Source organism: Myotis davidii, unplaced genomic scaffold, assembly GCF_000327345.1.
Source record: "Myotis davidii unplaced genomic scaffold, ASM32734v1 scaffold539, whole genome shotgun sequence".
NCBI classification, from domain to species: domain Eukaryota; kingdom Metazoa; phylum Chordata; class Mammalia; order Chiroptera; family Vespertilionidae; genus Myotis; species Myotis davidii.
The window spans coordinates 946,249-961,996 of NW_006290028.1; the positions used below are offsets into that span (position 1 = coordinate 946,249).

The 15,748-nt window shown below is 41.4% G+C and overlaps 1 protein-coding gene across 9 annotated transcripts in view; it reads right to left on the reverse strand.

Moving 5' to 3' along the window:
• The window catches only part of ELAVL4 (ELAV like neuron-specific RNA binding protein 4), an 89,948-nt gene that overhangs the window by 34,444 nt on the left and 39,756 nt on the right, over nucleotides 1-15,748 (reverse strand). For all 9 annotated transcript variants that reach the window (XM_006762778.2, XM_006762782.2, XM_006762779.2 and 6 more), the window contains one exon: nucleotides 15,221-15,461. In XM_006762778.2, coding sequence (XP_006762841.1) covers nucleotides 15,221-15,461 — 241 coding nt within the window. The remainder of the gene's footprint in view (nucleotides 1-15,220; nucleotides 15,462-15,748) is intronic.

Sequence of the window (15,748 nt, forward strand, 5' to 3'; positions counted from 1 at the left end):
TTGCAAAAAGCCAACCAATTCTCAAATGAGTGTTTTTGTTTTTAACTTGTTTTGGTTAGTCCTATAAAATAAGTTATTACAAATGACAGGTCTTATACATTTCAATAACAAACCTCAATAAATGAAAACAAAAAACGGAACTAATTTGAGCCCTACTTTTCTTATGTCTTTCCAAGAAAGAAAGGTAATTCTTTCTTGATAAATAAAAAGTAACTATCAAATATTGCTTAAGAAGAAACAGAAAGAAGAATCTATTTTAGGTAATGTACCAGGGACAATAGATGCTTTCCTGACAAGTATCTCCCCTTCAGCATTTATCGCACAAAAAGAAGTGTTCAGATGGATGAGCCTGGGGGCAATGAAAGACTCTTAATCAAAACAACATGATATTAAATTATGTTCAGAAGATTTTACTGAGAGGAAAGAATAGTCACACAATTAAAAATATTTTTGACAAGAGTTGAAACAAAAAGAAGGGGAATTCGGCAAACTCTCCGTTAGTCAGAGAAATGAACCAGCACTCGGACTTCTAGAGGTTGGCTTACTCTCACATGAAACAAAGATCTGGAAGTCAAATAGCCAAGACTCCATCCAGAACGGATATGAACCCGTAGTGATTCCTGAAAGGTAGCTGATGTTAGATGAGGGTTTAGTATCAAAGGAAGGAGAGGCAGAAAAAGTTGTCAGGTTAATGCTAATTACATACACTGTAATTAGCCTTTGGGCCAAATGGGACTGTCTGTGGGTGAAATGTCTGTGAGTGAAAGGAACTGTTGAATCTAGGCACTAAGACAAGGGCTTCCAAAACTCCCATCAGACACTATTCTTAAAAAGGGGCAGGTGAAGGAGCCTGATATCATGTTGGGATTTAGATTATAGGAGATAAGTTATGTGAGAGGGCTTGGCACAAGGTAGATGCTTTACAAATATTAACTAAATATAAATCTATGAAAACTGCCTTTATTCAAAGAAAAAGGAAATTCATAGCTCTCTGAGGGAGGAGAAGTAAATAACGTGTCTCTGTAGAGATAAGTCAGGATGTCAAATAGGAGCTGGAGAAGGACTTTGTCTGAAAATCTCTGTCAGTGTGCCATTTCTGAACAAAGAGGTTGGGCACTCTGGTCACGGACTTACACTAAAAGCTGTGTGAAACACAGAGATGAATACCCCCGCCCCTGTTGTCAAGAACGTCATTGATAGTACAGTACCAGATGTGAAGCTCACATCCATGGTCTTGACAGCTCAGTTCAGTTCCAACAAATGTTTAAAAAGACAGAAATTCCCCAGATCCAGGAAAAGGAAGAGAAAAAAGAAGCAAAAGTACGTCTTCTCTTTTTATCACCATTCAGCTTGCAGGTAAGAAAGAAAAAAATAATAATAATAAAGAAAGGAAAACCCAAGCACACAATAACTCATGCAGAAATGAATCCGTAGAGTAGGAATGGAGGAGGGAAGCCATTGTTTAATTTTTATTTTTTTTAAAGCGACGGGCTTCTCAGGGAATGGCTACACCAACCAAGGGTGGTCAGCCTCGCTACACAGAGCCAAGTACCTGGGGAGGTAACAACGAAGGAGGTTCCAGGAATGCACGTGAGAATCACAAAATGTGAACACCTTCATTGTCCAGTTCTTTTGGACAATGGAAAATGAAACGTCATCCTGATGATCAGGAAAAAGAATGAACCTATAATTTAAGTCACGCTCAATACATGCTCAGTACTCCATAATTTTCAATAAGAATGCCTATAGCATGTGACAGCACTGTGCTGGTGGCAGAGAGGGGGGTCTACATGGTACCCTTTTCTGTCCCTCTTGAGAGTCAGTAAGACTTTCTAAGGCCTCCACTTGCCCACTCACATGCAGAAGAGGATGCTACCTCTTTCTTAACAAAGGGGACGAGGCCATCATGTAGGAACTGAGTTGTTCCAAACTGCCTCCTCCCCTTCCACCCACAAACTTATCCCTAATGCAGCTCCACACTATCCTCCTGGTTTAGAATGTATAGCCCACAAAATGCTGGGGGAAAAAGCTTCCTTGGGTAATGAATGCTACGTGTTAGCTATTAAGGTTTATAATGCACATTAACATAGACTCAGAGAAGGAGTGATAAAAAAAACACACCCCTTTTTAGGTTGGTTCACTTCAGTCTCCCCAACTCATTTGGTCACAGAATCCCTTTTAAAAACATACTATCTATTACACATCTTTGGGAAAGACTTTTAGATGGGACTCCCAAATAAACATTATTCTTTGAAACAGGACTGAATACGTCTCAAGATTAATTACCCCAAAGTGGGGAGGGGTCTGGGCCCCAACTCTGAGCTAGGATTCCTGAGATACCACAGGGGCCAGCAGGAAACAAGGAGACCAAGCCAGAGAATACTTCTAAGGTCTCTTTCACTGTGATACTCCAAGATTCTGTTCCTCAGAAGACATCACATAGACATACTTCTGGGATAATATAGTCACAGGATGGAGATATATAGTGGGGAGGGTGTCAGACATCTGAGGACATATTTTCATGTCAGTATAAGTTGCACAAGTTTGGTTCTAGCTCATCTGTGTTATTCATTAGCATGCAGTGAGCTCAAGGAGTTTCACTAGAAGAATCAAAGACCCAAGGAAAAAACAAACAACATTGTGTGTGGCTGTATGGACCCCCAAGCAAGAGCACACACATTTAGGTCACACATACAGGCACACACATGCACATGAGCTATAGTTAACTAACTAGGCATACAGCAGTGGAAGGCAGTGTATAGTGTTGCAGATTAAAATAGAGGTTTTGGAGTCAAATAAACATGGATTCAACTTTTCTCTGCCACTTAGAAGCTGTGTGACCTTGAACAAGTTACTTAACCTTTCTGAGCCTGTATCCTCAACTGTAAATAAGGCTAATAGTAACTGATCCTTACAGAGCTGCTGTATGAATTATATTACTCTATGTCAAGTGCTGTTCTGAATGTTTTAAATATATTGATGCTAATAATAATCCTATCAATATCCTTATTTTCTAAATAAGAAAATGGAGGCACACAGAGAATAAGAATTTGCCTGTTACATAACCAGTAAGTGGTGAAGCTGGGATGCAAATGCAGGCAGTCTAGCTCTTAATCACTAGGCTATCCTGCATACCGCAGTCCTGGATTAGAGTAGGTCCATGATATTCCCCTGGACGACACAGACACAAATACACAAACACCTACACCGTCTCTTCCTCTCTGGCTTTTAAAATGTGCTGTTTTTATCAATGGTTTACTATTACATGATGCAGTTCAAATGGAAAGTGTGCAGACACCAGTTTCCCAAACACAACGATCCTATCTGGCTGCTCAAGGAACGCAGGAACGAACCCATCCCTGAGAAATGTGGTTCATTCTGAACAATGACTCACAACCACTATCTTCACAAACAGCCTGCTAATTAAACTTTCTTATGAACTCTGCTAACTAATTTTTCCAATGCATGGAGGAAAAATCATTCATTATAGACCGGAATCCAAAATCTAATATTAACGGCACAAGTAGGATCTGTGGCATTGTAATTTGATCAGCTTGAGCATTAATAACAGTTAGACACTGATGTCTGAGAGAGTTAATCAGCTTTTGCTGATTTGCGCATAGATAACTGAACAAAACATCTGGAAGGCAGGCCATAAAGCAAAGCTAGCTTATCACAGGGTTGTGGGGGGCGGGGGGGGGAGGTTAGTATTTGCTTTACCCTCATAAATCCCCTGCTTACAATGTCCTATCTTCTGGGTGACCACTGTAATATCCTGAATTGGTATAGCACTTAGCGACTTACCAACACATTAGCAGCTCATCTGATGTCACAACACAGTAAGGTGGAAGGAGCCTGTGTTATTATCCCCATATTATACACAACCACAGAATTGTTTGGTCCACTTAAAGTCTCACAGCTACGGCCAGAATGAGAAATTGGTGGATCCTTCCATTTTATCATGTTGCCACTCCTAAATGTGACCTGATTTTAAAAACAATCTCAGAAATCATCCTGACATTTTCAAATACTGAACCAAAGGCTTTCATTTACAATCTTCCAGAACCACTAAAGCGGCTGTTCGTTATCACTGCAGCTATTTCTGAGGCTTACTGGAATGCATCCTACACAGCCACACTCACGACTCGGGATGAAACAGCAAGAATGCGGGGGACACTCCAGGAATGTCTCTTGTCCCAATTGGCAGCAGCGTGTGGTCAGACAGACATGGGCACACAGGCAGCGTGGCCACTTGCCAGCTGTGTGACCTTGGGTCAGTCACTTGAAACTCCAGGGGCCTTAGTTTCCTTTCCTCTTGGGATGAAATGAGATAAACAGATGGCACCTAGCAGTGCTTAATAAATGTAAGTTCTCATTCCAGTTCCCTGCTTTCTCATACGCTGTCTCCTACTTCCTACTTGGAATCACATAATGGAGGACTGAATCAGGAAAAGAGATTCCCTTCCCCTTTCCTTTCTTTATCCATTTGTTGGCCCAGGGGTAGGACCCTTGGTGGGAGGGGAGTGAGAAGCCTAAAAAGGGCTAATTCCAATGTAACCCTTATATTTGGGGGGCTAGCGATCTGAATCCATGCCCGCCAGCTCAGTGTACATTCTTGATCACCTATAACTAAGTCACTACCTCCTTCCCAGATACTGGTCTTGCAGAACCTGTTACAGAGGCCGTAAAACTGTGAACAGTGCACTGCCCTGGAGGGAGGGTTATTAACATTGGCACCAGGCCAAACCATCAGATATGGCGTGGAGGCCCCCAACACCTGGGGGCCTTCTTGCAAGGCCCGCGAACAGGACCGGAAGCATAATCCATATTTGTGGGACAAAGACCTCAGGGAGATATAAAGAGAAACCCCCTGCATGTAACGTTACTCAGATTTGGAAAGTTATTCCTGAGTCCACTGGTGTAAATAAAAGTGTCCCTCCTTTTCTTTTAAAGCATTGCTTGGTTTTCTTTGCTCTTCTGCGACAGGGAAGGAGTTATGAGACAGAAGGGGGCTCTTATAGGTTGCTTTAATTTACAAGTGCCCTCACAAGTACCACCCTGAGATGGTAAAGTAAGGATTTATCTTCTTACTGAATATTGAGAGAATGGAAATCCAAGGGGATAAAGTGACTTAGGCAAAACCACCTGTTAAGTGTGTATCTGAGTGAAAGCTGGGGGATGGGCAGGGCTTCATGAAAGTCTGTCTCACTTCTGGTTGGTTCATTGCACTGTGTCTGGTATTTCTGACAAGGAAGCGTTTGGATGGTATGTGTGTTTCAGGGTGAGGAGCATACTGGGAAGAGAAGAAATGGCTGAGGACGAGTTCCAGACTCCAAGTTCAGGACTAGGAAGTAAGGGGGACATTCAATTTTCCTGAGTGTTGTCAGGCTCAGGGTCCTGGGCTGTGGGGAGCCTGCCAGAACTCACTGCAGGAACCTTCACCAGGAAGATGGAGGCAGAGGACTGAAGTTTCAGTGTGCCCAACCTCGGGGTTTGAGGACTGAAGAGTCTAGGAGCCAGGAACACCTCAGCTCAAGGCGGCAGGCGAGAAAGCCCCTTCAAAACACCTCCTCTGGCCCCTGCTGACACACGTGTCCATGAAACAGGAACTCCGCCAAGGCAGCTTTGTGTCTGCCTGCTCTGGCCGCGAAAATCAAGTCAATCAAACCAACAGGAGTTCAAGCAAGAAAATGAGCAAAGGAAAACACTATGTATGTGATCTCAGGCTTCACATCTCATCTCTATTAGAGCTGGCGACTCTCTCCACAGTTGTGCGTGTGGTGGGAACAGGGGTGGGGCTCGGATCCTGGTTACCACTTGAAAATGGGCTCGAGTTGTCAGCATCCAGTTTTCCTTAACACAAAGAACACTCAGGCTAGGTGGTCTGTTACTTCTCAGAGAAGTTACCTCGCCACATTTAATTTACAAATTTTCCTTCTCGGTCTCCTCTTACCATTCTACACCCATTTCCTAGTTCTGCCTTGCTTTGAAAAGAAAAATCTAAGGGTATTTTAGTTTTACCTCTTTTCCATATTATCTTATAAGCCATTGCAAATCCTTTTTGGATCAAATGGCATATAAAAAAGTAAGAAGGCAGAAAGAGAGGGCAGGACAGAAAAGAAGCAAAGCAAAGAAAAAAAAAGAAGGACAAGGAAAATAAGAAGCCAAGTGCTCTTGACTCAAGTCTTCTTTGGGCTACACTGGCCTCATTTTTAAAGTGAGTACAGATATTGCCTCTATTGGCTATTGCAACAGGGTCAAAGGAAGTACTAAATCTAAAAGCCTTTGAAAATAAACAGGAAGGAAAAATACCAGGGGTTATTGAGTATACATTTTATGCTCAGACCACCAATAAGATGATTTAATTTGATTCACGATGTCTGTGAGAAGTTTCTTAGCGGCCATAGAAATTAGAGTAATTAACCTAACTGGGCTGTGTCCACTTAATGTGGATGGGGCCTCACATCTCACCAGATATCCAACTACAAAACAAGGGCCAAGCAGAAAACCAAACTTTTAAGTCAGCGAGAAACTGAAGTGTAGGTGGAAAGTCACTGAGAGAACATGTATCTGACCTCAGTGAGATAGACAATGATTCTCAACTCACAGATGCCATGGGAAGTCTGAATATTGCCCAGCTCCTTCTGTGTTAGGTCAGGTTATTTACTTAGGAAATTTATTTATTCTGTGTTAGGTCAGCTTATCAGGAGACTTGGGTTCAAATCTCTGCCCCACTACTTACTAGCTGTGACCTTAGATAAACACTTAACCTCTCTGAGTTTCAGTTATTTCAACATAAAGAGAATACCTACCCACAGAGTAGTCCTCACTGTTCTATTCACTATCCCTTGCAGATGTCTCTGAAGCTTGGCTCAGCTACTTCCTCTACATGGACCTGTCTCCTACGATCTACTCTACCAAGTTCAAGGCTCACTCCAATCTGACACTTGTTCCAAGAACCCCAGCCCACGGCCATCTTTTTCTTCTTTGAACACGTATAGCTGATGTCTTCATCTTCATTCAGCAGAGGCAGAGTGGTAAGGTAACAGAAAGACCATGGCTTTGCAGTCAGACAGATCTAGCCCCACTGTTCAGCTAACTGATTCTAAGTCTTGCCTTCCTTATCTGTAAAATTGAGATGATACTACTGATCATACATAACTGAAATAAAGCTTCAGTGAGGTAACATATATAGCTGACACATAGTAGGCATCCCATCAAACCTCCAGCTTCGCTGTATTGTTAGAGCACTTTTTGTGCTATCTTTCCAATGAAATATAAGAGCCAGGGTCAGGAAGGGTGAGTTTGGGCCGAGGTGAAAAACAAAACAAAAATGCCCATAAAACAGCAAAGTGGATGTGTAAGTGATATGCATTATGAGCAGGCTCCCTGCCTCGTCCAGACCTGCAGACTTTTGGAGGGCCTGTAATTTGTCCTGGCTTCCCTGACTCATAGCCTCTTTAGCAGCAACACGTGGACACAAACTATGTCTTAACCTCTTTACTGAAGACCCAGTAAATGGGTTCTTACAGACCCAGATACAGAATTTCAGAGAAGAGAAGGAAATAACGTTTGGTCTGAGAAGAACAGATACAAAATAAATACTGTTGGCTGCTTGAAAATGTTCTGCAAAGGTAAAAGCCTTATACAAATGTATGGTCTCGATCTGAATTTTATCTTCTCTCCAAACTAGAAAAATCTTCTTCTATCAAAGCTCCATTTGGGGACTGTAGAGTAAAACGAAAAGGCAACTTAAAGATCTTTAGTTCTTGTAAGGAATAGAGACATACAGAGCTCATCAGCTAAAAGCACTAAGAGAGATGTGGAATGGGGGTGGGGGAGCAGATTGAAAAAGGAAATCACCACTACCACACCTCCCAGAAGACAAAAGAAATGTGAATTTCCCATTAACACATTTCAGAAAGGCTTTCTTCCTACCCTGCAGCTGATGAATTACATTTTTGGATAATGTGTGGAAATTTCAGTTTGACATTACCTTCCTGCTTAGTTCCTCCTCTCAATCAACCAGGTCATTTTACAGAGAAGAGGGGAGCGAGCAAGTGAGCATGTGTGGGAGTGTGTGTGTATGTGTTGGGGGAAGGAAGGGAGGCTGGTGAACAGGGAATTGGGCTTACGAACCAAACCGTCAGCTAAAGTACAGAAATAGAAAAGCCTTAAAATACCCAGGCCTGATTCACATCCTAGGTAAAAATCCTTTGAGACATCTCTCCTGGTTATCTGAGTTTGGAAGCAGGGCAGAGTCGTCTGATTTGAAAGGGAGGATGAAGAGGACTATAGCCAGGGGGGGCAAAAGGAAACCATACCTGACTATTGCCATCCTTGCGGGTGGGGTGGGGGAATTGTGTCAACAGAAGCAGAATGTATCTGTATAAACTCTAAACTTCATAGCTTTACTCAATTTCCAACCTGTCCTAATTAGAAAGGATTGGGCGTCTATGATTGCCTTTGATGGGTGTGTAAGAGACACAATGATTATGGTTTGCTGTTTGCACTTAACCTTCTGACATTTTCCAAATTCCCCTTAATAAGGCAGACTTCTGTTCCTCCATTTTGTAACCCCAGTCGGCCACCAAATCCTCTCCACACTTAGAAATTTTTCATTCACCCTCAACAATACATCTCCCCAAGTTAACAAATTGAAATTATTTAACTCTTCTTTGTGAAATACATATAAGATAACTGGAAAGAGGTGATAGATAAAATGACAAATGCAAACATGCCTGATTTTCCTCTGAATTTGGGAGACACATTGCACTGTACCAAGCATATTTGTGAAATCAGCAGCAAAATGTACTGATAAATGCTACTATTTCCTCTAGCCTTCCTATCACTAATGAATATCCCTCTGATGTGCATGAGTCTGTTTCTGTTTTGTTTTGTTCTGTTCATTTGCTTTGTTTTTTAGATTCCACATGTAAGTGAAATCATGCGGTATTTGTCTTTCTTTGTGTGACTTATTTCACTTAGCATAATATTCTCCAAGTCGATCTACCCTGTCGCAAATGGTAAGATTTCATTCTCTTTATGGCTGAGTAATATTCCATTGGATATATGTACCACAGCTTTTTTATCCAGTAATCTACAGTGGAGTCTTAAATGAAGACAGGTTGCTTCCATAGCTCGGCTATTGTAAATAATGCTGGAAGGAACATAGGGGTGGCATATATTTTTTCTGAATTAGTTTTTTTCATTTTCTTCATATATATACCCGGAAGTGGAAGGGTCATATGGTAGTTCCATTTTTAATTTTTTGAGGAAACTCCATTCTATTTTCCATAGTGGCTGTACCCATCTGCATCCTAGCAAAGTGCACAGGGGTTCCCCTTCTCCACATCCTCACCAACACTTACTATTTGTTGTCTTTTTTTTATAATGTCCGTTCTGACAGGTGTGAAGTGGTATCTCATTGTGGTTTTGATTTGCATTTCCCTAATGATCAGTGATGTCGAACATCTTTTCATGTGTCTGTTGGCCATCTATCTATATGTCTTCTTTGGAAAAATGTCTATTTGAGGTCTCCTGCCCATTTTGCAAATTGGTTTTAAAAAATATTGAGTTGTATGAATTCCTTGTATATTTTAGATATCAACTCCTTATTGAATATATTGTTTGCACCAATATAATTATTTAAATGAGCTACTCTTTTTAAAGCATTTCATACAGTGCGCTCAGAACACCCATAAGGCACACAAAAACATACAAAAGCTGTTGTATGTCGTCATTTTTCTTCTTCTTTGCTACGTGCTGTAAGAAATTATGCCAATAAACTCACCTTAGGGCTGAATGAACATTTCAGGAGTGAATTCAAAGCACTTATGTATTTAGGATTTTTCAGAGCCTTTTATTGTTTATAACGTTATCTCAGAAGTAAAACTCAATCAAATTCCCATAATGTCCCTATTTAACAGTGAATGAGGTAACATAAAGTGATCCACAACCCTCACTCTCCTGTTGCTCTTCAGCCTGAGAGACTGTATTCCATATGCCTCTTGGCCTCGTTGCTGTAACAGACCTCCCGTCCCCCCACATGCTGTTGTCCACGTCCCACATCTCATCTACTGAGAGGGACACACGGAATGATTAGCACTTTCCAAAAAGGAACCGAAGTTACCCAGTGTCACTGACTCAAAACTGACTTGGTTCCTTTAATTAGAGATGGGATTCCCGATACAAAGGCAGTGACTATGTAGTCACCTGGCTGTCCACAGCAGTGAAGTGTCTTTTGGGGGCCTTATTCTGCCTTTTCCACTGAGTGAGAACATTAACAAAGACAAAGATCTGTTATAAAGGAAGAAATGAGGAGATGGATGAAAGGTGGGGTTTAGGAAGTGTTATCTTTGCTGGTTGGGCTGCAACTTCGGACCAACTTAATTTGGGGGTATGCTTAACTTCACCTGGCGATGCTGCTTCCTGTTAGACTGCTGCTTCCAAAGACACGTCCTGGCTTCACTTCCTTTGTCCAAATCACAGGAGAATAAAAAGGCTGCTGTTCTTAGACTGGAATTTTAGCAAATTCCTTTGCTTTTTCCCTTCTACCTAAATCTGAATCATATCTTTCAAAGCTTCTCCAATAGCTCCAGCTAACACAGACCTCACCCTTTCTCCACCTTCCACAGCCCTGATAGTCTGCTTCATATTCCAGCCACTCCATATATTCAGTTTTGTAATCAATGATGTTCAGTTCCATCCACCCCGTCCTCAAAACTCTCTTCAGAACTCTCACTTGCCTGAAATGGATAGAAAACTACTCTTAAAAACTATACTTCATGGGCACAGGAAGAGTGACATTAAGTAAAAATAGAATTCTTTTTTTATCTCTGTGATGCAAATAAACACAAACTCTGATGGGCAGATCAAAACCGTTTGTTATTGTACACTAATTTATATCTGGGGATTTTTCTGTTACTTTTTTCTCCTTTCTCTCTTGGTTTTGGAGCGGGGTGATAACAAGATAGATAATTATCAAAATGCAATTCAGCATTCCAGCTCTGCTGGCGTTGAGACATACTCTGAGTCACCTGACTCTATCCTAGCTAAGCCGTACGTTTCCTCCCCGAAAACCTGGATTCAGTAACGCAATCTTAAAGCTTGAAGAAACAAAGAGACAACGAAATAAAAAATAAGAAACAAATTCGATTCTCTCCAGTCCAAGGGAATAGTATAACCCCACCGAGGGTTTTGGTGTTCTTTGCCTGAGTTTCTAGGTTGCACTAGTCCTTGCTGACCACAGTCCACCTCCCTTCCTCTCCAGCAGCAGAGGGTGCAGGTGGATGAAGGGGAAAAAGAAAGGACACGGCTTCCAGGGTTATCACATGTCCTTGGCTGCACACAAAAGCAACTTGGGACATACGTTTTCTCTCCCCGGTATCTGGATTATCTTGATAAGTGTCCTTTCCCAATTGGAAAAAGAAGAAAATCTAGTATCTCTAAGAAGATAAATAACAGAGATGTCCAAAGGCACTGTAAGGAAATCTTAAACCTGGCACTTTCAGCAAATTTGGCTTTACTCTGAAGGCTGACGTGTGTTCTCAGAGGAGGATAAATATTATTATCTTTGCCTCCCGTTATACACAAGAGTCTTACTTAAAAAAAAAAAAAGCACTTAAAGCCACAGTGCATACTAGGTAGACTCTCCAGAGGGTGGCCAGCAACCACTACTCAGAGGAACCCAGTACTTCATCGGGTTATGGGATGAGCATTAGCCAGAGAGCGTCACGTAGCATAGGCAGGGGCACCCTGCACATGCTTCCAGATAAGATCATGTTTTTGGAAACTGGGGGTGACTCCCAGCTCCACCATCTGCTAATAACTAGGATGCCTGGTTCCGTTACTTACCCCTCACTAAGGTTCAGTATCCTCATCTAAGGAAATGGAGGTTGTTCTCAGTGTTAAATGAAGTAAGGTATATCCAGGGCTTAGTAAGTACCTGGACTAGAGTAAGTACCTGATGAATGAAAGCAATTACATCCTCAATACCACAACACTTAAGTCCATGCCCAGACTTCCCTTCTGTGTTCACAAATGGAAAAAAACATTGACAACCACAGCAAGGAGTGAATCCAGCCTTCTCTCTCTCTCTTCTCTCTCAATATCTATTCTTTCTATCTATCTAATATCTATCTATCTATCTATCTATCTATCTATCTATCATCTATCATCTACCTATCTTAGAACCTTCTAAGGGGGAATCTATTATAGTCTAATCTTAGAGAGTGGTTTGGGCTTGAAACACTTAATCTTAAATTCTTACCTCTTTGCCACCTCCCATCCCCCAATCCTCTCACTGGATATTTAGAACGCCTTATAAACTTCACAGGATCGAGATGCATTGAGATCTGTAGGAGGTGTTGAAGGAAAAGGGGGACTGGGATGTTAAAAATCAGGGCAACAAAAATACCTATGATGTCATTTATCCTGACTTCTGAACCAACAGCAGCAGCCTTTTTACTCACCTGCTACGGTCCCTCACCTCTCCCAGCCTGTGTTGTCACTCACCCCCAAATGTAGGCTCAGGGGGTCTTCTATAAGAGCAATTCCCACTCCTTCTCCCTCTCTCCACAGCCCCATCTCTCCCTCCTCCTCTGACTTTGAGCATAGCCAATTAAACCTGAACAACGGGTGGATGGAGGAAATATGCTGCATCTATGGAATGGTACAGCAGGGACCAATTTCACTGTTAATTTAAAATGCTAGAATTAATTAGGTAGTGTAAATGAAGAATTTAATAAGCACTCTTTACAACCACAAGTTCTACTTTTATTAAACACTGCTACCAAATGAGGGCAAATATCTCCAGTCTCTCTCTGTCTCCTTGCCTCATTCCCATAAGTTCTCTGCAAATAAAATTATCTTTTTTGGCCTGCATTAAAAAAATGCATAATGATAAATTTATGCCTGACCTGTATTTCTTCTTTCAACCCATAAGCTTCTTCCTTAAGCTCAGATGCTATTGTATGTCTCTGCTTGTGCTGGGGAGGGTGCTAAACAAACCAAAGTTGACAATTTTGGTTTGTATACCAAATTAAAGGCTGTCTTGGAAGCTGTCACTCCTATTCAAATACACTCGGTGAACTACCAAATTAGCATTCCTTCAGTAAAGGAATCTGCTTGTTTAAATGTGCGTCTTTAGAAAACAAGGAAAAACACCATGAATCAGTACTTCACAAAAACCTCACTACAGTCTAAGGGAACTCTTTTGAAAGGTGATTAATAATATTCACTAATATAGCTGGCAGAGTCCCTATTTAGAAGGCAAAGCTACACCAAAAATACATTTTCTATATAAGAGTGGGAGGAAGAATCATATGGTTAACTGGTTCGAATTTGGTTTGAATTATCATCCGATTACATAAAAATTATTCTGGAATCTAAACGTTGGCTTTCAGAGAGCACAGGCAATTCTGTTAAAGAATGGATGATCCAGTGCTCTGGGGCAAGATCAACAAAGCCCTGGCCCTATTTGGAGACCATGATAAAATCGCTCTGTTCTAGCCACTTCCTTGAAACACACTCACTATATCTGTAATAAGAACATCTCCCCTTACTGAGAGACTGCTCTGCAATACATGGTGCTAGGTAGCATACATCCGTTCTCTCATTTAATCCTCACAATAAACCTGTTGAGGTAACTATTATTTCCCAATTTTACAGATGAGAAAATTATGTTTGAAGGGTTATGTGACATATGTTTGACAGTTATTTTAGTTTTATGGTTTTGAAAAGTACTTAATTTATTTGGGGGACAGATTTACACAGGAATTAGAAAATTAAATAGTATATATCCTATATAATAAAAGGCTAATATGCAAACCAACTGAACAGGGGAACGACCAGTCACTATGATACACACTGACCACCGGGGGGCAGATGCTCAATGCAGGAGCTGCCCCCTGGTAGTCAGTGTGCTCCCACAGGGGAAGTGCCACTCAGCCAAAAGCCAGGCTCACAGCTGGCAAGCGCAGCGGTGGTGGCAAGAGCCTCTCCTGCTTCCATGGCTGTGCTAAGAATGTCTGACTGATGGCTTAGGCCTGTTCCCCTGGGGAGCAGGCCTAAGCCATCAGTCGGACATCCCCCGAGGGCTCCTGGACTGTGAGAGGGCAGGCTGAGGCACCCCCCCGCCCGAGTGCATGAATTTCGTGCACCAGGCCTCTAGTATGTATGTATGTGTGTGTGTGTGTGTGTATATACATACATACATGCACACATATACATTGGGTTCTCTGATTTAAGATCAAGATGATGTAGCTTCCTATTATAATGAGACCATTTCCTTTTTCTTATATAGGCTAGTTGCTCAACACTTAAACTATCCAGAGAACGGGAAATAAGTCAACACTCAAAAAAGACAAACCCTTAAAGGTGAGTGTGAATGATGTTAGGAGTGGAGTACCCAGAGAACAGCTACCTCACTGCTGCCATGTAGCCCAATATTTTTCTAAGAAAATTTTTTCATTTCATAAAAGATGCTAGGGAAATTCCCCAATAATTAGTGTCATTAGGTCCTCAATGAATGCTTGTGGGGGAAAAATCAGAACCTAAAAACCTTAAGTGCTGAAGTTGTATAAGGTATTGTTTTACTTTCAAGTAAAAAGTCTCCGACTTCTTAAAGAGTATCTCCAAAACAAACAAATAAAATAAAATACCTCAAATGCGGATCTTCATGGAGCATCTCCCTCCTACTAAACAGTAGTTTCACTCCAGAGTAATCTGCTATCCTTAGGGCTTATTTCTCCCCAGGGACATGGGTAGTTGTGGCCTCCTTCCACAAGTCCACCTAACACTGTCTAACACACAGAAGAATATCGGACACACACAAACCAAATGTTTGAGAGGAAAGGGATAAGTAGATAGAAACTAGCATGGAGTATATGGAGGGCAGAGAGCAGAACAGAGAACTAAAGAACAAAGGGAAGGGGTGGCTGATTAAGTATAAAAGGGGATAAAACCAAAGTATTATTTCACAGATAGTAAAGCTGAGGAAGCTCCAAATTCTTCATCTTCGTCTCAGTCCTACCAACCCTCAGTGTGGTTTTCTATAGTGCACACACATATAAGTTTATGACACCATCCTTGAATGCAGGATCCACACTGCAGACACTCAGATGCATCACCATGCATGTGCATTTCTGCTAAGGTCTGCACATCTAATGGAACATCACAGCTGCAGATTCCAAGCCTAGAATGTTGAGGAAGAACATACCTGTAATTTTGTCTCTCACGAGTTTGCAGGATTCTATTTCACCAATGCTCCCAAAGAGACTCCTGAATTCCTCTTGGGTCATATTCTGGGGTAAATAGTTGACTATGAGGTTGGTTTTGCTGTCATCTGTGGCTGCCCCTGTCTGCATGGGAGAAGGACAGTTTCTATTGTTGCTGGAGGGTCCATTGCTTGTATTGGATGTCGGGCCATTTGACACCTGAGGCTCCATGGTGCTAATTATCTAAACAAAAATAAAAACAAGCCTTTTGAAATCTCAAAGATATAACTAAAGTATTTTTTCAAGATTTAATTTTTTGAAAAGAAAAAGAGAACAAGATAGAACAAGATGGAGCAAAAGAGACTGGGTTGTGAACATAGCCAATTTAGAAGCATGTCTTAAACCAAAATGTTAAACTCCCCTTGCTATTTTTAGGCCAGCCCATAGATTTTGAACACAGACTAGCATGCAGTGGGAACTCTCCTATTATTTTGTTAATGAAAAGCTAATTCCTGTTTTCATTACACAAT